This window comes from Perca flavescens, chromosome 14 (assembly GCF_004354835.1).
Source record: "Perca flavescens isolate YP-PL-M2 chromosome 14, PFLA_1.0, whole genome shotgun sequence".
NCBI classification, from domain to species: Eukaryota; Metazoa; Chordata; class Actinopteri; order Perciformes; family Percidae; genus Perca; species Perca flavescens.
In genome coordinates this window covers 6844189-6866261 of record NC_041344.1, presented here as the reverse complement: position 1 = coordinate 6866261, position 22073 = coordinate 6844189, and the positions used below count along the sequence as shown (strand labels likewise).

The 22073-nt window shown below is 42.5% G+C and overlaps 1 protein-coding gene across 2 annotated transcripts in view; it reads left to right on the top strand.

Moving 5' to 3' along the window:
• The window catches only part of dbpa (D site albumin promoter binding protein a), a 36180-nt gene extending 15145 nt beyond the window's left edge, over positions 1 to 21035 (top strand). For both annotated transcript variants that reach the window (XM_028597855.1, XM_028597854.1), the window contains exons 4-5: positions 18660 to 18913; positions 20807 to 21035. In XM_028597855.1, the coding sequence (XP_028453656.1) occupies positions 18660 to 18913; positions 20807 to 21022 (470 nt within the window). In that variant the 3' untranslated portion in view covers positions 21023 to 21035. The remainder of the gene's footprint in view (positions 1 to 18659; positions 18914 to 20806) is intronic.
• Positions 21036 to 22073: the final 1038 nt, after the last annotated feature.

Here is a 22073-nt window from a genome sequence, read left to right as displayed (position 1 = left end):
ATTCGCTGTCTCTCAACCCCCCCGCAAAGGTTCCCAATATAGCTTTTCATTGTCACCAGATTTTAAATTGAATTTACTTGGATTTTGTCCTGTAATCCAGAATGGTTTAGACCCATTTTCCCACATCCTAAAGTTGTTTTCCCCTGCAAGAAAACCTCCCTCACCACAGTTTACAGTAAACAAAGTCCTCTTGTGGCAACCACAGTCTGTTAAGCTAATGCTACACAAGATAAACTGAAAATGCTAATAAGCCATGTCTCTCAAGTATGTGATGTACTGTAAATGCTGCAAGTGGTATTTTAAAGGGGAAATATGCAGTTTTTTTTTAGCTTAATTTAACTTAACTGAACAGCTTCGGAGTCATTTGATGGTTATATGACTTTTTTCGGGTTAAGTGGTGGTCGTCTCGCTTCCCCCTAGCGTCTGTGAGCGGAAAAACCACCTAGTATTGCGTGATATCAGGTCTCGCGATGTTACAAATTGCGCCACATCCAGGAACCGGCTAGCAATGGATGGTAGCGATGGATTTTTTTCACACTATTCTCATGGGAAAAAAGAAGCAGAAAGCTAGGAAACAGAGAACAGAACAGAGAAAGAGGAAACAGCAGACTGACCGAGCGAGTTTTTACCCAGTGTTGACAAATATAGCTCTATAGAGAAACCTATAGAGCTATATTTAAATTAAATTATAAAAAAAAGCGAAATTGCCAAAACTGCATAGCGCCCCTTTAAAGGTGCCCTGCCATACAAAACTACTTTTTTAAGATATGTTAAGTCCATATGTGTTTGTTATGTTGTGAATGTGAAAATGAACTGCTACCTCCTCTCTCAGCTCTAGCCACTGAAAAGAAATAAGCGGAGAAATCAGGCCAATTACAAAAGCTGGTCAGTCTGACGTCATGTTGCCTGAGCTCATTATTATTCATTAGCTCGCCCAGTTGGGCTGGGTAAAGGATTCTGACAGCCAGGCTCTCATTGGCTAGCTGTTAGCCAATCATATTCAAACAGCTTAGCTTGTTGAATATTAATGAGAACTGGCAGAAATCGAGTCTTCCTGTAGGCTTTCTATACCACGCTAGAATGGCTTGAAACAAGGTAACCAAGGCATTTTTTCCACAAAAAAGTTACAGAGTCCATGGTAGAACAGACATTACCACAAAGTAATGAAATACCTGTGGTAGGGCACCTTTAAGACACCCAGATTTAATATCGGTAAAGTCCTGTTTTTTCAACAGTTTTTTTCTACTGATGAACAGGTATTTAAAATCATTGTTTTATCTATAAATTGAAACAGAAAGTCATTTTGCTGGATGATTCAGAAGAAATCCAACATTTTCAGAACAGCAGAACATGTTTCCCCAGTATAAAAAGTCAGGAACCCCATCTGTTCATGTTGATACTGTAGTTAGTAAAGCAGAGAATTTGTCCGATTGAAGCCTGATCCAATCATCCCACTCACTAATGATGCTCTTTAACAAAGCAAAGGCCCGCTGAGCCTCATCCAGTGAAGCCATTTTGTCTCCTTTTTTTTCCTCGCTAGAGCACTTTTTTGTCTCCCCTTTAAGTAAAACACGAATCCCCTCAACTTGTAGTTGAAATCAGCCGTCATCAGGCTGCAGCTTGGACACTTCCAGGTCACTTCTCTCAGTCGGAAACCTTCCTAATCAAACGCAGATTTTTAAGCCTCGTATTCCCTTGAGCCGGCTGCAGGACGCATGAACTCATTGAACGGTGATGTGTTGTGGAAGGAAGCATCTGCTGCGCGTATTTACCACAGCTATTACAAAGGCGGCCCTTAATGGCGATTACTTATTAAACTGTGGAACAGAGAGAACGCAAGAGATTTCTGCACATAAAGTAAAGCAAAGGGGCACCTGGAGAGTGAAATCTCAAATCGGGAATAACCACCCCAGATCTAATCACTTGTTGCTTTTACCCTGATCTGTCCACCAAACGTCATGGGAAAATGTGCAGTTTTTAAAAATCCTGCTGACAGACTGACACGCCAAGAGACTGACGGTGAAAGCAGAAGTGGTAAAGTTTCAGAGGGAAGGACTGATAAAAAACAAACAGAGTGGAATACGGGCTCTGACCCTAAACAAACCAGAGTTGACACGGAAGAACCGGCTCTTTACACTGACATTTACATTTTGACTTATTAAGATTTTAGGCCTCATTTTCAGTTTGATCTTCAGAAGAATGGGCTGTCAGATATCTCTTCGCCCTCCAGTTGTCTCCGACTTTGAACGAACGTAATCCCTTTGACTTTAGTTATCCTCTGACTTTTCCTCCAGTGCCACCAGCTGATCAAAGTTTTTACTCAATCCTGTTAAATATCTCCACATCCACTCGGTTGTTTGGCACAATATTTCACACAGTCATTCATGGTTCCCAGAGGATGTATGGTAATGAGTTTGGCTATCCTGTGACTTTTCCTCTAGCGCCACTGAGGTTGACATTTGTGTTTTTTATTGAAATATCTCGACAACTATTAAATTGATTGCTGTGGATGAATTTTCATTTCCTTTCATTTTTTATTTATTAAACAGGAAAAGATTAAAGACAATCGGGCCTGACTCAGTGTAAAACTGATTTTCAGCAGGTTCCTGCTCTGCAGAAGATAAACACCACATACACAACAACTCCTAGACAGAAACAGTAACAAACACACAGAGTTGTAATCATTTTGACTCCCTTTACTTTTCATCTAGTGCCTCAGCTGTACTATCTGTTTAGTGCTACTGTAATTAGCGTTGGCATGTTAACAGCGTTTAGCTCAGGTACAGTACCACCGATGGCTATAGACTCTTCATACAACAGTATTTATGGCCGATCAGCTGCTCTTTTACACCCTTCAAAATAAATATATAGATATTAGGGCTGCCCCGTCTTAGTCCATTGGTCAACTAATCGGTCATTTTGGATTATTTAGTCAGTTAATGTTTTTTTTTCATGCTGAATGACTTATTTCCAGGAAACTTATGAGCACATATCTGGTAAACACAAGATTTAAAGTGCTTTTGCATGATTCTTTGTAGAGAAACTCGTCTTTACACATCTGTCTGTTAAATCAACTAATTGATTAGTCGACAAAATCGTGAGTGTGAGTCGACTGAGAATTTCTTGAGTTGAGCACAGCCCAAATAAATATATTTGATCTTTTGCATTTCTTTGTTTTCACCGCTGAGAGGAAAACGTATGTCAAAACTAAGTACGTAGAAAAGGTCTGAAAAATTACTGCAGTCACTTTCTAAAGGCACTGACTAAAGCGTCCTTGGCCTTACGGAAGATGATAACGAATATGGTGCATGACTACAATAATACATCAGCGTTTAACCACAGAAACCAAATACCACCAATTCATCAACCAGTGAGACAGTACATTAAGAGTTAAATTCTGGTATTAAAGGACCAATGTGGCTGTGCACTGTTTATAAATCAAAGTGAACTGCTGTCAGTGATTTAACATTCAGGGCTGTGATTAATCCTGGAGAGGGAAGGGTTAACCAAGACACTGACTCTGCACTCTGTAACAGTGCACAGAGAGAGAGAGAGAGAGAGAGAGAGAGCAGTGCTGGAGGGGGAGAGCGACTCGAGAGTGTTCGCTTTGCACGTTTTGAAATCTCTTTCCCTCTCTCTCTCTCGCTCTCACTCTCCCTCTCTCGCTGTCTCTCACACGCTCGGGCCATGTGCGGCCTCCACGTCACGTGCCGCTGCAGAAAGCATCGGAGCGAGAGAGAGCCAGCGTGCAAGAGAAAAAGAGAGAGGGAGGGGAGGAGAGGGGCTGGGGGAGGAAAGATAGAGAGAGAGCGTGGCAGGAGGAAAGTGCAGGGAGATAAAGAGAGAGAGAGAGAGAGAGAGAAGGAAGAGAAACAGTGCAGATTACAGAGGGAATAAACAGAGGACGAAGCAAAATAAAATCTTGAGCACGGCAGAACAAACGGTGAGCCAGGAAGAGAATTGAAATGGGATTTTAAAGCAGGTCTTTGTGTAGCAGTATACATACTATTGAACTAAGACGCTCTATTTAATGTCTAATAACTGTACAAATTCACATATTTACCATACAGTAGCAGCATGCAACCTCCTCTGCCACAGAATACAGCTAGTCAAACCACAAACCAGTCAATCCTCTGAATCAAAAACACAAAATAAAATAGTGTGGCGTCGCCTCCCAATATGATTATTTGTAAGTACCTTTCAAAACACGTTTGACCTTTTTAAAAATGAGTCATACAGGACGAGCTATTCTTTTGATCTGCTACCGTTGTGGTTATAAAAGCAGACTACACCAGCGTGCAACAACAAACCATCATCCTTATTTTCCAGCAGTGATGTTTAGTTTTTTTTCTTTTTATTGTATTCGCTTATCAAAACGCCAGATCCCAGCTGCTGTATTATGCATCAAGTGCATGTTACGGATGCTAATGCTTGTTTCACTTTAAGGTCATGTCCACACTCACAATAGCACTGCATGCAACACACAATTGGTTTGCAGCAACGCAGCAGCTATGTTTCCATCCACACGTTTTTATGCGAATTAAGTGATATTGAATAAAAAATGCCTTTTGGAAACAGTACAATTCGATTGAATTTCATGGATGTCGACGTAATACGTTCGGTCTCATGTGATTTTCCCTTGATCGATATACGGCGTATGCGATAAACGCTGATGGAAACATTATTTGCGCCCAATGCGCACTGCCGGGAGTGCCGACGCAAATGTCCCACCAAGCATGCAACGATCGTCTACTACAGCCGATAGTACGATCGATAGCCAGCCCTTTCTACTGACAAAATCCCTGAGTGAGTCCCGTCTATTGCGCCCCATACACCTGTGGCACAAGGTGCGCTCTATAGTTACACAGCGAGGTCTCATGCGCCATATCCACTCCAGGTAGGTACATACCTTCCCATCAACCTCGTTCGTATGGCATTGCACACGACGTAAACACACGGGGATCTTGCTGACCCGAAACATTTCGCCTACCACTCCCTCCTCCTCGGTTGGAACCGTAGGGCCGTGGCGTATCAGGGTCAAGGGACGGGCCAGTAAAGTTACACAACAGGTTGAATCCGAAAATGCTTCAACCAAAGGGTTTCCGTGAAGTGTCTCCAAACCGCGGTCCAATCAGAACAGTTTGGAGCGCTCTCGTATCGGCATTTACGTGCATCTGCATCATCACAGCAATGCATTGATAGCGTCGTCGTTTTCTTATTATAGCTTCTGGCAAAACTTTGTTCGCAAATGTCATCTTTGGATGTTGTGCGGTTCAGTGCGAAAAATGAATGGAAACATCATAAAATGTCTCAAATCAATTCGATAGACCAATTTGACCACAAAACAGCGCGTGACGTCATTACGCACAGGTTGGATGGAAACACACTTTCACCGGCTTTATTCGCATGAGTTTATTTTTTTTACCGAACTTCAGATAATTCGATTGACGAGTGGATGGATACTTAGCTACAGTCACATCATTTGATAATACTTATCATTCGCTGTGCACTCATCTATGGAGAGTTTGGATAATCGATTAATCGTTGAACACATTTTTCATGCAAAAATGACACAAAATGCTACTTTATGCCACTCAAATATGGAGATTTTCTGGCTTTTCTTTGCATTATATTATATCAAACTAAATGTAATTGGGTTTTGGACTGACAAAACAAGACACTTAAAGAACATCACCTTGGACTTTGGACTGTTTTCTGACATTTTATGGACCGAATTAATGGATTAACTAGAAAATAATCGGCAGATGAATCAGTAATGAAAATAATCGTTAGTTGCAGCCCTAACCTGGTTAAGGTTGGGGGAGATTATAATCACGTTAAAGTCAGGAGCTTTAACCTCCACCCTAAGAGGTTTTGCAGCGTTGTTGCGTCACTCTGCTTAAGACTTTGCTTCTTACAGAGTTATTATTCGCACAAGAGGTCGCTTGTCGGGAAAACATGAACATTATGGCGTTTGGACAAACAGTATTAATACTGTTGTGTTTCTAGTGAGGACAGGCTCGCTCGGCACAGATCTTCTCTTTGAATTCATTATCAATATTCTGTTGGAAAGTCAAAAGATATATTTTTTTTCAGCACGGCTGCACAAATGGAACCCCATACCCTTAAGGGTTTTTCTTTCATGTATTTCAAACATTTGAAAAGCAGAAAAAGCTTTGCTGTATGGTAGTGGTATTTTGTATAGGAGAGCAGTGTCAGTGTGGAGAACAGTTAGAGCCTGGATTTATCCCAACCATGAACAAAATACTTCTACGTTCGGATGCAGTTATACAGTAAAAAAAAAATGCTAAATCTTACACTATGTCACGTCATGAGTCCAGTGTCTCATAATCTGATCTGACTATTGGCAAAGTGGGAGCAGTGATTTAAAAACACGTGGTGACATAACAGTCAGTGTGTTGACATAAGGAACAAGACTCCCAGGGTGTGTCACCTGGATGGAATTATTTCTTGGGTGCGTGTGTGTGTGTGCGTGCGTGCGTGCGTGTGTCCATTCTTGCGCGCTCATATGACCGTGCATGTGCCTGGCTGTGTTTGTTTGTGTGCGCAGAGGCGAGTCCGAGCCTGCCGCTGGGTGTGTACAGTTCATGTGTACTCAGAGTCTGACAGTGAACTGATATAAAAACCAGATGTTAAAGATTTAAACTGAGATAGAATAATAATAATAATAATAATAATACCATTGTGTTCTTACAAAAAAGAAATAATATTAAAAAAGCTTGGGGCAAAGACTGTTTTTATTTTTATTCAACGCTAATTAGATGTGCTTTTTCTTTTTGTTGTTTGAACACTAATGAAAACATAATGTCATTTACGTTTTAGAAATTTGTGCTTCATTAGTACATTTTTAAAAGATAGAAGTCACTATACAAACTAGATATAACACAATCAATAGTTTTGAAAAGATAAAAAGTACTAAATTAGTAAAACTAACATCAATTTGAAATAGATAACTATAAAAACTATATATAAAATCAAAACTATTAAAAATCCCAAATTACGATGCAGAAATCAGTGTTTGTGTGTGCGTGTGTGTGTGTGTGTGTGTGTGTGTGTGTGTGTGTGTGTGTGTGTGTGTGTGTGTGTGTGTGTGTGTGTGTGTGTGTGTGTGTGTGTGTGTGTGAACAGCCGATTAATCAACAACTATTTTGGTTTAAATTTGTATCATTTGTTCTTTGCATCTTCATAAATCTGCGAATATTAAATATTTTAGGATATTTTCAAAGCTATTTGCCATTTTTGGGCTTCATAAAAGTAGCACTTAATAAAAGTAGCATTTAATCAAAAACATAATCGACAGATCAATCAATAATGAGAATAGTTGTTAGCTGCAGCCCCGAAGGAGTGTGTGTTGTGTCTGATTAAAGCTCCCGGGGGGTGTGTTTGAGAGAGGAAGAAGCCAAACATAGCTGCAGTGTTTACGTTACAGGGAGGGGAGCCCTCTTTATGTAACACACTTCCTATATCACATTCCATGTGTGTATTGAATTCCCAGCCCATGTTTTTGTGTTTGGCACCAACAGCTGCTGGCAGAGCTCACAGTTTGTCTGAACGTCGTCCACTCAGAGTGGGCTGAACAGGAAATGAAGCGCTGCTCGGACTGTTTATCTGATGACTGCTACGGATGCTGTCAGTACACGATCCGTTCTGCCTGCACGATCCGTTCTGCACATGCGCAAGATATTACTGTTTACGACCAAGGGGGTAAGCTTCGCTTCAGAACTCGAGCCATCATGGCGCCATTTTGTTGCTAACTGGCCATCACCTCCTGTTAGCATTCCGCTGACCGCCCTTTTTTTTTTACGTCACTTGACTGCGAATAACTTTACATCTGAAGCGTTTAAAGACTCTATTTGTCCGTTGTTTAGTTCCAAAGAAACACGACAATGTATAAAAGGCTCCATTACCTTGGACCTCACGTTATGGCTCCGTAGCAGACGTTTTTGTAAAAATAGGCTAACGATTGTGTCATAACCAAGTGACTTACTGTCGCACAGTAGAGGAATTACCGTACAGTACAGGAGAAGCTCGCAGGCAGTTTCGACTTACATGAGCTGTTTAGGTTTAATTACTAATGTTAACTAGCATGTTAGTGATCAATAATTAGCCTGTGCCCATGTTATCTCCTTACATACACCTACACTCTCCGTATCTGTAAGATTGGGAATGATTGAGATTTCTCTCGGCACAGCTACCAGAAGACTTCCAACTTTCAGACCCGTTGCTCACGTCACATTCTCTCAGTTGGAGGCTGCGCAGTAAAGCTGGCCATCACCGGAAAAGTGCTTCTAATATCCTTCACTGGTCTCCGTCCAGAGCAACGGGGTCTATTGGTCCATTATATACTGTCTATGTTTACGACCTGCACGATCTGTTCCACGCTAGCCTATGGCTAGCCTCCACCGGGAAGCTAACGTTAGTTTAGCTAACAGCTAATTCGGCTAACCGCTAGCTGACAGCTAGATTCATGACGTTAAGTCAAACTTAATGGGAGAAGCAGACTACAGCTAAATTAAGACTTTACAGTAATAACAATAAAGACAAGTATTGAGTGATTGTATTTTAAATGAGCACAAGTAAAGTAGAACTGACGTAACAGCTGTTATATATGTTAACGTTTATTTTTACGTTTTATTTTGAGGGTCTTTTAAAGTTATTACATGCTGTCTCAGCTAGCGGTTAGCCGAATTAGCTGTTAGCTAAACTAACGTTAGCTTGGCTGTCGACCGGAAGCGTAACTAACGTTAGCTTGGCTGTCGACCGGAAGCGTGGAACGGATCGTGCAGCGTCGTAAATCCTCGTACAACAGCGCATGCGCGAACATTTTGCGCATGTGCAGAACGGATCTTGCAGGCAGAACGGATCATGTACCGACAGATGCTAGCTAATACCACTGCTGCTGCTAAGACAGCTTCTGTTAGTAGTGAAAATAGGACTGCTACGGATGCTAGCTAATACCACTGCTGCTGCTAAGACAGCTTCTATTAGTGGTGATATTAGGACTGCTGCGGAGGCTACTAAGTGTACATTTCATGCTGCTGCTGCTGCTGCTAAAGGCCCAGATATACTATCTTTTTAACAATGCGTGCACATAGACAAGCGGTGACGGTGCCAACGGCATTGTTCACATACTTGCATGCGTACTTTGCGTGTACCTGGAGAATTAAACATGTATCCACTAAAGGGGTAGTTTAGGGCCATATCACCCCCGGCTGACACCAGAAGCCAGCTCCTGGGCTGGAGTGTGGAACCGCTGCTGACCTGCCTGTCAGATGAAATACTGCCCCCATGTTCATGTGCTGAATTGCATCTTGCAGACGTGCACAACCTTACGCTCCAAAGGGCGTAGTAAAAAGTATATCGCCGCCTTACGACTACTTTTATTAGTAACAGGGCTGTGCAATTAATGAAATTTTGATCGCGATTTCAGCTCCTAACAATTGCAAAAACAATGTAATCGAGAAAAGTTGAAAGGGAAATTTCACAGTTCAAGGTGTTTTCACTGTTGATTTAATTTTTTTTTTTTAAGTTCAATAAACGCAAGAAGCTGGAATCATATAATTTTGAAAACCGATTAATCGACTATCAAAATAGTTGACGATAAATTTTATACAGATATATATATTTTTTTTGGGCATTTTAGGCCTTTATTTGTATAGGACAACTGAAGACATGAAAGGGGAGAGAGAGAGAGAGGGGGAGGGGGGGGGGAATGATATACAGCAAAGGGCCGCACGGCGGAGTCGAACCTGGGCCCGCTGCGTCGAGGAGTAAACCTCTATATATAGACGCCTGCTCTACCAGGTGAGCTACCCAGGTGCCCAATTAATTTAATATTTCACAACTAATCGATTTGTCGATTAATCTTTGCAGCTCAATTTGAAAGTATAGACCGCCAGGATACATGGAAAGAGATCAAGGTGCACAACATGATTACATGGCATGCACCTTAGACAACAAAGGTACTGGGACACCCAACAACTTTGTCATGAAAAGCAAAAAAGTTATAACATTTTTCTGTTTATATATGTTTATATGTATGCACCAAACCAAAGCAGATTCCTAGTAAGTGCTACTGACCTGGCAATAAATCTTTTCTGATTATGATTCTGAGTCACTCACAAAAGTGGTGTAGTAAAGCATGAAACAAAGCAACTCAGACTCTGTTTAAACGCAAAACAGACTTTAAAACCACAAAAACAAATGACAGTAATCACAATAGAAGTAAATTGTCACCTCCATCCTTGTACAATTAGCATAATTATCTTTTTGTTTAGCTCTGTCCTGCTTAAGGGCGATGACGATGACAAGCCTGTGAAGCTCAGTGAATTTGGGGAGGCTTTTGTGCTTTTAGTTACGTCTTTAGTTTCGCCCCGTTTCGCCCACTTCCACTTCAGTTTTTGTTAAGGTTCCTACATTTCCCGAAATGCCTTTTCCACGACCCCCTCCGGAGAGCAGCAGTGGGTTTGTTGCGCTCAGCTGTCGGTTTCATGTGTAGGTGGATCAAGTGAAGGTATAGTTAGATCAAGTATGCGATTAGTCAAGAGGAAGAGTTGCTCACCTGACTCCCCAACCTCAACCTGTCTATTTTCTGCCTCTGTGGGCGTTTTTCTGCCCACTACAGCTGGTTTCTCCCGGCGTGCTTTGTGAACACTGGAGCAAGTTTACAGTTTCTTCTATCAACCTCTGTTGGACCTTGAAAAGGCTTTTTTGTAAAAGTTTCCATTCTCAAGTTACAATACATTGCCCAAAATCATCGGTATGCTTCTGATCACTTCATCCGAGGATCAACGCTTCACATCCTGAGGCCAATCCTGTGATGGAGATTTTAGATGATACAGCAGCTGATTTTAAATGAAGGATTTCAACCAGGATTTCCGTGACTTGACAGGAATATGAATAAGAAATGAAGGCTCTAATTTTAAACCGTAGGGTCCTTGAATTGCACTGAACGAGACCTTCAAAGACCTTAAAAAGTCTGGACGTTAATGCAGGAACTTTGGTGTTGAAGTTCTGGTGTGATGTTTCTGGCCTGAAAATGGTCCATTTTCTAATTCAAAAGAATTGAGTATTAGTCGCTTTAATCCCAAAAATATTAAATGAAAGGCGGTGCACTTCGCAGACTGTGGACTGATGGACAGATGAGACAGGGAGAAGCAGAGATTGACAGGCAGAGCGACATGCAGAAAGAGAAAAACGCATAATCTCAGCTAAATTAATGAAAGCAGGGAGAGAGAATCTGAGAGTCAGCGGCTGCCTCGTCCAAATGGCTCCTGTTCACAGACAGGAAATGAAGCCAGGCGAAGCCGCGCTTGGCGGTTGTTTACCCGGCAGCAGCGGGCGAGCCATGTTCTTGGATCATTTTCAACTTTTTGCCCAAAATGGTTGTCATTAGGATGGGACTTATCCAGGACTTATCCCCGTCCAGCTGCCAGAGAATCAGATATAGCCAGCTGCAGTTCATCTGATGGAGTCGCTGCTTCACGGACCAACAGATGGACCACAGGACGTATAGACGGATAAAGAGGAGGATATAGGGTTCATTGCATTATGGGTCGTAAACAACACATCCAAAGAGGTTCATGATGGTTTAATGTGAAACATTATTGTATGAATGTACAATTTAACTTATTGTATTTGAACGTAGCGTGTGCTTCAAGGATGGCTGTAGGGCTGATGAACTTTTTTTGGGATTATTTGATCCGTGAAATGCAACCGCAAATTGTCCAACCATCAGTCCAAAAATCTAACCTGACACGCCAGATGGTTTGTTAACACAGACCCATCTGAGAAGTCGTCATTGGAAACTGTTTGGGAAAGGGCAAGGCACTTTCAAAAAAAATACCTGGCAGGTTATTGGACAAACTATCTGTCTATCATGTCCGCTATTGTTATTTTGCACGAATAGTAAAGGCCGGCAAACACCTAAACCACAACTGTAGCCGCCAGTAGCTTTTTACCGGACGCTGATTGGTTCTTTTTGCAGTTGTTTGTACTGTACACTAACGTACGTTCGTACACTAACGTACACATCTTGTCACTTGAAGAGACAAGATGAATTTTCGCGTGTTTACGAGATAGTATCTCCTACGTAGGAGACACTACTCATGGCCAAAACCTACATTTAAGTCGTATGTAGGAGAAACTATCTCATATGTACGAGTTAAACTTAGGTTGTAGCCAACAATGCCACCTTGCCTTTCAGGGCTTCCATAGGATCCCACGATTCTCGCGTGGTCTTGTAATATCACAACCATCCAGTGCCGTACAAGGTAACTAGAAATCCAAAGATGCTCAATTTCATCAAAAAAGAGATACATTATCAGTTCTTTTTAGGCCACCTGGGGGCAGCGGAAAACAAGCTGCTAGCATAACACATATCATCATATAATAAAGTTGATAGATCGAAAGCCTTAGCAAACAGTTGCTTATTTACACAATTAACAGACACAGAGAAACATTAGCATTTATTTTGGGTCTTGAAAAATAATTACTGTATCCGCCCTGTAAATCAGATCGATTCTATAATGTAATGGGTTCTTCCTTGGCCCATGCTACACCCTTCCACCAGATTTCATCAAAATCAGGCCAGTAGTTTTTCCGTAATCCTGCTGACAAACCAAACTAAAAACCTAACCTCCTTGGCGGAGGGATTATACGGTAACTTTCCTGCTGGAGCTCTGCAGCAGTTTATTTACAGGTTGCAGAGTTCAATCATTTGGAAGCAAACGGAAGCATTTGAACGCTGGTGGCACCAGGTAACAACATGGAAAGTGAAGCCTTTTCCTAGAGAGGAGGTTGTGACTCTTTTGCCAAAATGTCAAACTCTGCAGAACGACAGGTTGACAACACTCTGGCTAGTCAACAAGCTCCTGTATTTGGGAGTCCATTTGACTTCTGTTTATAAGCCCTGGTCTGATTGCAGTTGGGCAAAGTGAGCCCAAATTAACCAAATACTCAACAAAGTTTTCCACTCTTTGGCCTGGCCCCAAACCAACTACAGTAGGCTGATGCATTCATGTCTCACTGGCGGCTGTGTAAATATGAGCTCTAAGCTGGGAGAAAACAGTGTAGATGATACTAGTAGTGGTAGATATAAGTAGTAAATGTGGATATATTTTCACAAAATGTACAGGTCTTAAATACAAGCTTGTGGAAAGCTTATGCTCGAAGCTAAAAAAAAAAAACAGTAAGTAGAAAAATTAAGGGACATATTAAAATGTAATAAAATGAGTAAATAATATGATAAAATAAGTAGGGCTGCTCCCTCTTAGTCGATTAGTCGACTAATCGGTTGTTTTGGTCTTAGTCAACCTAGATTTCTTTAGTCGATTAATCATGTTTTATGCTTTTTTCACGCTGAATGACTTATTTCCAAGAAACGTACGAGCACATCTCTAGTAAACACAAGAATTAAAGTGGTGCTTTTGCATGACTCTTTGCGGAGAAACTCAGATTTACAGATCTGTCGATACAATTGAATGAGTGTTAGTCGACTAAGAATTTCGTCAATCGAGAACAGCCCTAGAAATAAGTAAATAACAAATTTAAGAGGCAAGGAAGGAAAACCTCCAATATATATATAAATAGAGCAGATCAAAATCACAGAGGAGAAATGAGGAGTCAAGCTTTCTACCCCCGCCCACACTTCTTACGATTGGACGTAAACACAATCATCCCCGAAAAAAACATGACATGAGTTTGAACTCGAACTTAGTCACTCACGAATGTATATACCAAGAATTTCCCACTGTTGTACGAGCACTGCTCGCTCAGTGTGAAGTCAAGTGTTTTCAGCTGGATTTCAGGGGGTGGGGGCGGGCATGACCGACTTCCCCTGAAAAGGTTGCACCCCCCGCCTGCCATTGAAACACCAGCCTGACTTCTCAGAGCCTGCGAGGATTTGGTTTGAAGTATTGTGCTTGACGCGCACAAATAAAATCACTGACAGCTCAGAGCAGCACTCAAGTAAATCAGTGTCAGTCCTGCTGCTCTGACTTGACATTTTCCCGCTTTACAAAACGGTTGCACAAAGTCTCTGATGGCTGAAGGACATTTTTTGGGGGGTTTCTGTGAAGAACAACAGAAGAGGCTGTACGTCATTAAAAGCTGAATCCTTCAATCCGTTGATGAGAGGGGAGCTTGGATGGTATCTCTGTTCTCTCTGCTGGTAAAAATAATGTACAAGTCACAAATACGTACCGCAAACGCTCAGTGGTGTTTTTTGCCCTCAACTGCTCCTTCCTTCAAGGCACCTAACCCTAACCTTAATCTTAACCCTAAGCCTAACCAAACCCTAACCATAACCAGTGCCTCCCAACGGTGCCTATCAGGCAGCGCTGCCTGGAAGGCACCGTTGGGGGCAAGAAAATACAGATAAACACCGCAAACATGTCTCCTTTCTGTTTAGTTGTGCTAAAGTAAAGTATGTGAAATCTTTCCACTACTGTTTTGGTCGATATATTGGTCAGCAGCTCCGCAGTTATTTATAATCGGTGGCTCGGATCCTGGAGCTAAAAAAAATAATAAAATAAAAAAAGCATCTTATAAATGCTGCCACAATACAGTTCTGACTTGGTGCCGGATGATTGCTCAAACTAACATATGTATTCCAGAAAGGAAACATATATATATATATATATAAAATCAAGTTATATCATTTGATATAAAAACTTGTCTGATAGGCAGCTGGTGCAGAGATAGTGTACGACTTAAAATGGACTCGTTATTCTTGGTTCTATAGTGTTACATTCAGAAAAGAAAGGCAGTGCTAATGCAGAATTAGCCGCAGGGGGGAAAAGCACCGAGGAGGAGTTTTACATTCGCTGGCCCACAATTTACTACCAATCCTCCGAGAATAACTTGAACTGACGTCAACAACATTGTGTTTTTTTTTTGTTGTTGTTTTTTTTCTGGTATCGTAACGTTTATCTCATTTCATTTCATTCCATAACACTGATTTTCATCACACGTGTGAGATGTCATGCCGTTAAAGCCTACTGGAATCGAGTTGGGGTGTGTGTGTGTGTGTGTGTGTGTGTGTGTGTGTGCGTGTGTGTGTGGGAAGGTGGGAAGGTGGGGGGGGTGGGGGGGGCATTGACCGCCACACAAGCAGCCAACCCACATTATGTGTTGTCTTTTCAACAAATGTTAAAACAGTCACAGAAGATCTGCTTTCTGATCAGATGTTCTTTAATTTCCTTGTTGTGGTTCAGATACGATCACTCTGTCTCCGTGCTGCTTTTTCCTCACGTGAATGCACCACAAAGGGTTAAACTAAATCCTCATCTTTCCTGCTGGTTGGTAAATCCAGCACGATGTGAACCCGCTGGCCCCGCTCTGAGTTTCTGGCTCGATGCTGACACCTGGTGGTGAAAAAAGACCAGTTTCACCGTGACTGCTGTGGGAAACGGCAGAGTCAAGATGCTCGTTGGGAGAAGTGAAGTGAGAGAGTTACAGCATCCACTTGTTATGGAATGTGTAAGAAATTATTAGAAAAAGAGAAGTGTGGGGGGGACAAACATACTTGCCTTCTACCCTCCACCACCATTTTGAATTGAATTTGAACACATTGTCCGCCGTCTATAGGGTAATCCTCTTTATGGTCAACTCATCTCAGTGGGCCTCCCTCTTGGCTCGCTGATCTCTGGATGAAGCGAGAGAGAGGGACAGCACATGTCACTCTGCTGCAGTGGCGGATGTAACTAAGTACATTTACTCTAAGTACTGTACTTAAGTACAAATTTGAGGTACTTTACTTAATTACTTACTTCTTTTCATGCCACTTTCTACTTCTACTACGCTGCATTTCAGAGAGAGATATTGTACTTTTTACTCCACTACGTTCATCCGACAGCTTTCGTTACTTTACAAATTAAGATGTTTGCACACAAAAACACATGTAGTTCATAAAATACAATGTTTTATTATAAATTAATCTACCCAACGATATACAGGCCTACAAGTACAGCTGAAATCATTAGAAGATGAATCATTAGTGTTTGGATCGTTTCCAGTTTCTAAAATACCTTACTTTTAATACCTTAGGTACATTTTCCCGATGGTACTTACATACTCTTACTCAAGTAACATTTTCAATGCAGGACTTTCACTTGTAACAGAGTATTTTCACAGTGTGGTATTAGTACTTTTTACTCAAGTGAAGGATCCGAATACTTCTTCCACCGCTGCTCTGTGGCCTCAACACCAAACCCTCCTACACCCCCACACCCTTGACCTTCGTACGACACCGAAACCAATGAAGTTGCTTGTTGCTATTTTTAATAGAATAGAATAGAAATCAGGTCCTTTTTTACACCCTAAAAATTATAAGAAATACTAATTTTACTGCTACTAATGTAAATTATAAAATAACAGTTACAATGTGCTTTACATCAAAGTACATTTCTTTATTTGAGTATTTTGGCATGTAGATCTTCTCAGGCCTGGACTCTTATCAAGCATGAGACATTTTGGGGCCGATTGGACTTTATTTATTAATAAGATCTTCCTTCATTTGAAAGTATCAATAAACAGGATTGTAAAACGTAGTCTGGCCAGAAGCAGGCTGGGGTTCTCCACATTGACAAGAATCTCTAAATTAATATAAATATGGTGAAATTAGACAGTGAGGTCTAAAATACAACACAATAATGATGATGATGAAGTGTATAAACTGTAAATACACAATTTTGAAAACTGATGTTAAAAGCTTGAAAAGTCAAGCTTTTTTCAAAAAGCCACTTCCAGTGGCTGAAATCAATGAAAAATTGGATGCGATTTACGATGAAAGCTGTTTGGGTTTATACACTAATTTAAAAAAAAATTACTGATTTAACAAAAAAAGTGAATGTACAAAGAAAATGAATGTAATTGAAAGTGTTCTACTTTGTTTTTACAGACTGCTATTGGTCGCCCTTGTATAGATGTCACCATCAGTAGTTGAAACCCATTCTGGCATCACGTTGATGTCCGAAGTTCAAGTTCGACGTGATCAAAACCTCCATTGTGGATTGTCTTTTCGTCTTTAGCGCGTTAGCCTTTAGCTCGGCTGCTGCTCTCCAACACGCTGTGGCCGTCCCTCGGAGGGCAGATGGGCTCTAATCTGCAGATAAAACTAGATGAGGGCGATTGAACTGCTAAATTAGTAATGAAGCCAGTCCTGCTGCTCCGGTGTTGATTGAACTGTATGAACGGACTGTAGAGCAGATTATACTTCACTGGAACTAACCAGCGCTCTGTTCTCTCATGTCCACCACCCCTCCCTCCCTCTTTTCTTCTAATGTATGTGCTGTTCTATTGAAATGACTGTCACAAGTTGTCATTAATAACAAAGTAACCTGCATAGAATAACCAGCAGGCAGAGGACATTGTTTCAAGTGTAAACCAAACTTAAATGCCATCAATGAAAATGTCCTCATCCAGTGTCTAGCTGTACCTCTGACCTGCCTTTTGACAATCAACAGCTAAATCTCAGCATCCGGCACTGCATGTCGACAACATTTCTGTGAGCCCAAAAATATTTGACTTTGGCAGCTCCTGGTGGCCGTGTCTATAAAGACACTGTGGCAAAAAACAAAACAAGATCAGTGTAATTTTGTTTCCAAAATAAAGTTATTTTGACGAATGAAAAATAAGAGTAAAGACAGCTGGTTTGTGGATTTGTTAACAAGTAAAAACAGCCAGCCGGTTAAAGCACCAGTCCGTGATGGTTGTAAAGAGCTCTTTTTGTAGTAACCGATGTTAGTCCTAGGTTGCTTTCACACCCGAGCAGTTTGGTCCGTTTTAACCGAACCCTGTAGCATTTTGTCTGATAGTCCGGTTCGATGGGGCGATGTGAGAGCTTGTTTGAACTCTGGTGCGCACCAAACATCCGTACTCTGGTCGGCTTGAAAACAGGGGTCTCGTTGCAACTTCACCCCCTGTATCGCACCGTGTCTACCGAACTACAGGTGTGAGAGTGCCTTTTAATGTGCTGGCTTCTGCTGGATATACACAGTATTAGCTTGTGTGCATATCAGACACTGTGTTAAAGCGTTGACATTCTTGATCAACTGCTCCGATATGGCGGCCAGAGGGTCTATGTCACGCCACCTGAAGGCTGTGGGCGGAGCATCGCAGACACCGTTTGGTTAGTCTCTATCCACCACTTTCCACTTCCGGGATTGCTCCGTTGCTGACGGAAATTCCGCCGGATTTCAGTCTTTCCGGCCGGATGTCCGTCACCTTCCTCTTTCTTTGTCTTATAATTCTAAACTCTGGTGGATTTCTGAGGACTACGGTTAACTGCTCCTCAGATCTCTGCAGGGTAAATCCAGACAGCTAGCTAGACTCTCTGTCCAATCTGAGTTTTCTCTCACACGACTAAAACAACTTTTGAACGTACACATGTTCCACCAAAACAAGTTCCTTCCAGAGGCTATTTTGCAGCGGCACCTTGGCTCCGCCCATGATGATTGTGATTGGTTTAAAGAAATGGCAATAAACCAGAGCACGTTTTTTTCTCCCATCCCGGAATGCTGTGTGGACTAGCCAGACCCTCCTCCGCAGCGCTGTGGAGGAAGGTCTGGCAATGCGAGACTAGGTACAACAAACTAAGTCATCGTCTCTCTGTCTCTCTCTCTCTCTCTCCCTCCCAGGGGGAAGGGCGGTGCCTCAGGACCAGTCACCCACTTCTACCTGCCCTCCGGGACCCTCTGGACCTCCGGCGGCCGCCAACGGCAGCAGCGACGTCATGGTGAACTTTGACCCCGACCCAGCGGACCTGGCGCTGTCCAGCGTGCCGGGCCAGGAGGCGTTTGACCCGCGGCGGCACCGCTTCTCCGACGAGGAGCTGAAACCTCAGCCGATGATCAAGAAGGCCCGCAAGATGCTGGTCCCCAATGAGCAGAAGGTACTACATCTCCCTAACATAAGAGTGACATGACACTGTCGTGAACACATGACACTGTTATGAACACTGTAATGACACAGTCATGACACATGAACCCTAACCCTAACTCTAACTCTAGCTATAACTCGAACCCTAACCCTAACTCTAACTCTAGCTATAACCCTAACTTGTCATGACGAAAAAACAAATGACACTTACTAAAAGAAGCGTTATGTCATAAACGTTTATAACTTGTTTATAATGTTTATGACACGTTCATGACAGTGTCATGTCACTCTTATGTAGATACCTTCAAGTAAAGTGTAACCAAACTTTAACTTTAAGTAAAGGATCTGAATACTTCTTCTTCCACCTCTGCATGACGAAGGCCAGCACTCTTCGACAGCTCCCGTATTTATGTAAAAGGAGCATGATGCCCGCTAGTATTGATGCCTCCTGACGAGAGTCCTAAAAACAATTTGTCTTCGGCTCATTGCACAATAAGAGGAGCTCTGATCAATGGCTCATGCTTTCATAGTTCAGCACAGAGCAGCTGCAGCTCCTGAGGCGTTTGTAATTTATGGAGCGATGAATTTGCTTACTTGGTGTTCAGATGAAGCTGGGATTGCTCTGCAGCTCCTCCTAAATGAGATTTTAAGGTTCAGCTTTTGGTGGAATAACCCTCCACTGAAGAGTAGGGAAGTACATCTACGATCAACAAATGAAATATATTCCAGTTTTCCATAAATTAATTAAAACAAAACGCATCTCAAAGTGCTAATAATCCCAGAGCCCTTTTATAAATGTTGCAAAAGGATGAGGATTTTTGCAGAGTTCAATGGTGGAATGATTGTTAACTTTGCCAAATACAAACATATTCAAAGGGCTCTTTGAGGAAACGTTTGGGCCTGCGGTGATTCCACCGGCATAACTCTTATCCGATAGCGATCTCTACTTTCAATTTGGATTCTTATTTTTTTTCTTTCTCTATGTGCAAAAGTTTAACACAATATCTGTGGTTACCAATCGTCTTCTCACGAGACCCTCAGCAGCCAAAGCATTTCTTTCATGCCCCACCCCCAAAAAATAACATTTGTGAGGCTGCCGCCCAGTGTTTTCACTTGTTGCAAGATGCTAATTATTTAATATTATTGAGTTTAGCAAGTAACACCTTAAAACTGATATGTAGGTCTTTTGTATACGTGCAGACAATTTAATTGCTCCGAAGCTGTTAGCTTTTAGGTGTCTGTTTACATCGTTGTGACAGCCAATGTGTACGAAATAAAATTACGAGGATGCGTTCCAATATATGAATATAACGGCAGAGTCTGTCATTGAAATGAGAGTGTATTATTGCTCTCATACCATGGCCACCAACTACAAGAAGTGTTGCATTTTAAAGCTTTATTGCGTACATTTTTTATATTAATAAATGTCCGTTACATTCAAGCCATTGCCAACTGATTTGCTACAAAGCTAATTAAAACTATCAGCTCCACACAACTCAATCTCTGTATTTCTCAGTATGGATATTTTCAGAAGATTATGTCGTCTGGCGACTTTCGCGCCAGATAATTGAGATAATTACTTCCTCTGAAGAGTCCATCATGTTTTTTTTTCCATGTTTCCTCTCGGGGTATTTATATCACGTGGACGTGCCGACAGTGTTATTGTCATTACTTAGAATTCCTCATGGGGGCGACAGAAACTACGCACTATAGCTTTAAGGGAACACGTCACAGCAGTTACAGTACATTGTAGTGTTTCTGTGTCTGTCATCCTTTCTCTCATCATAAATCTGAACCTCATAACTGACCCCCATGATCTCTTCTTTTCTTTTTTTTTTTTGCTCTCCTTCCAACCTGCCTTCCTCCCCCAAACACCACAACACACCAAACTGCCGCCGGGTGACAGGACGACAAGTACTGGAGCCGGCGCGTCAAGAACAACGAGGCGGCGAAGCGCTCGCGGGACGCCCGGCGGCTGAAGGAGAACCAGATCTCCGTGCGCGCCGCCTTCTTGGAGCGGGAGAACGCAGCCCTACGCCAGGAGGTGGCCGACATGAGGAAAGAGCTGGGCCGCTGCAGGAACATCCTCAACAAGTACGAGAGTCGACACGGAGACTTGTGAGGCGGAGGAGGAGGAGGAGGAGGAGGAGGAGGAGGAGGAGGAGGAAGAAGACGACGCAGGAGGAAGGGGCGGGAGGGCAGGAGGAAATGAGGAAAAAGGGTGCAAGGCAAACCCAACAACTGCAGCACTTTAGTTGAAGTGGCGAGGGGGGAGAAGGGGGGAGGCCGGGCGTAGATCTGCACCAAGCGATGTGCGACACCGGGCGCAAACACGAGAAACAACGCGCGCGCAGGCTTGTGCTTCAGGATGTCACGAACAGGAAAGCACAGCGACGCCATCTTTTCCAGTTTGACTCTCTTCGTACGTGCTGCTTTCGCCGAATCCACTCAACGTACTGTATCACCGTGCGTCACCTCGGCAGCTTAACGTCACCCATCGGTGCCGTGCTTACGCCCGGTGTCGCGCGGCATTTTTGCAAGGTAGTGCGTTCCGGCCGCTGCTCCGGGCCAGTTCAAACAGGGTGTTGAATTCACATTATGCCAGTGAAATCTCACTTTTTAAGCTCAAGGCACGGATACAAGCCAGGACAGGTCAGATGTGTAATTTTTTTCTATAAATAGGACAAAAGAAACATGTATATTTTTGAAGCGGGCAGGAAGGCAAGACCAGTCCAGCAAAGAGGAAGAAGAGGAGGAGGAGGAGGAGGAGGAAGAAGTGCAGGGTTTTCGTCCATAACGCAAAGAGATTTTGACATAGGATTACTGTATATTTTTCTATTAGCAAAGCTAGCCAGGAGGAGGCTTTTGGAGATAATCTTTTGTATATTTTATATATGGGGCGGGGCTGGGGGTCTTAGCTGGACAGTCACGGGGCCACACAAAACGCTTTCCCTCCCAGCTGTTTATCGCTAAACGACAGATAATCTATTTTCGATTTCACTGAGCTGGTTAGATGGAGGCGGAGGCGTTACGGAGAATGTATCACGGTTGAATCAGGTATTTCACACGCTGCGAGACGGGGCGGGGGTATCTTAGTAACGATTGTTTTGGGATCGCGGAGCCGGGGCGTTAGAAGGAAGACGGTGAAACAAAAATTGTATAGTTTTAAGACA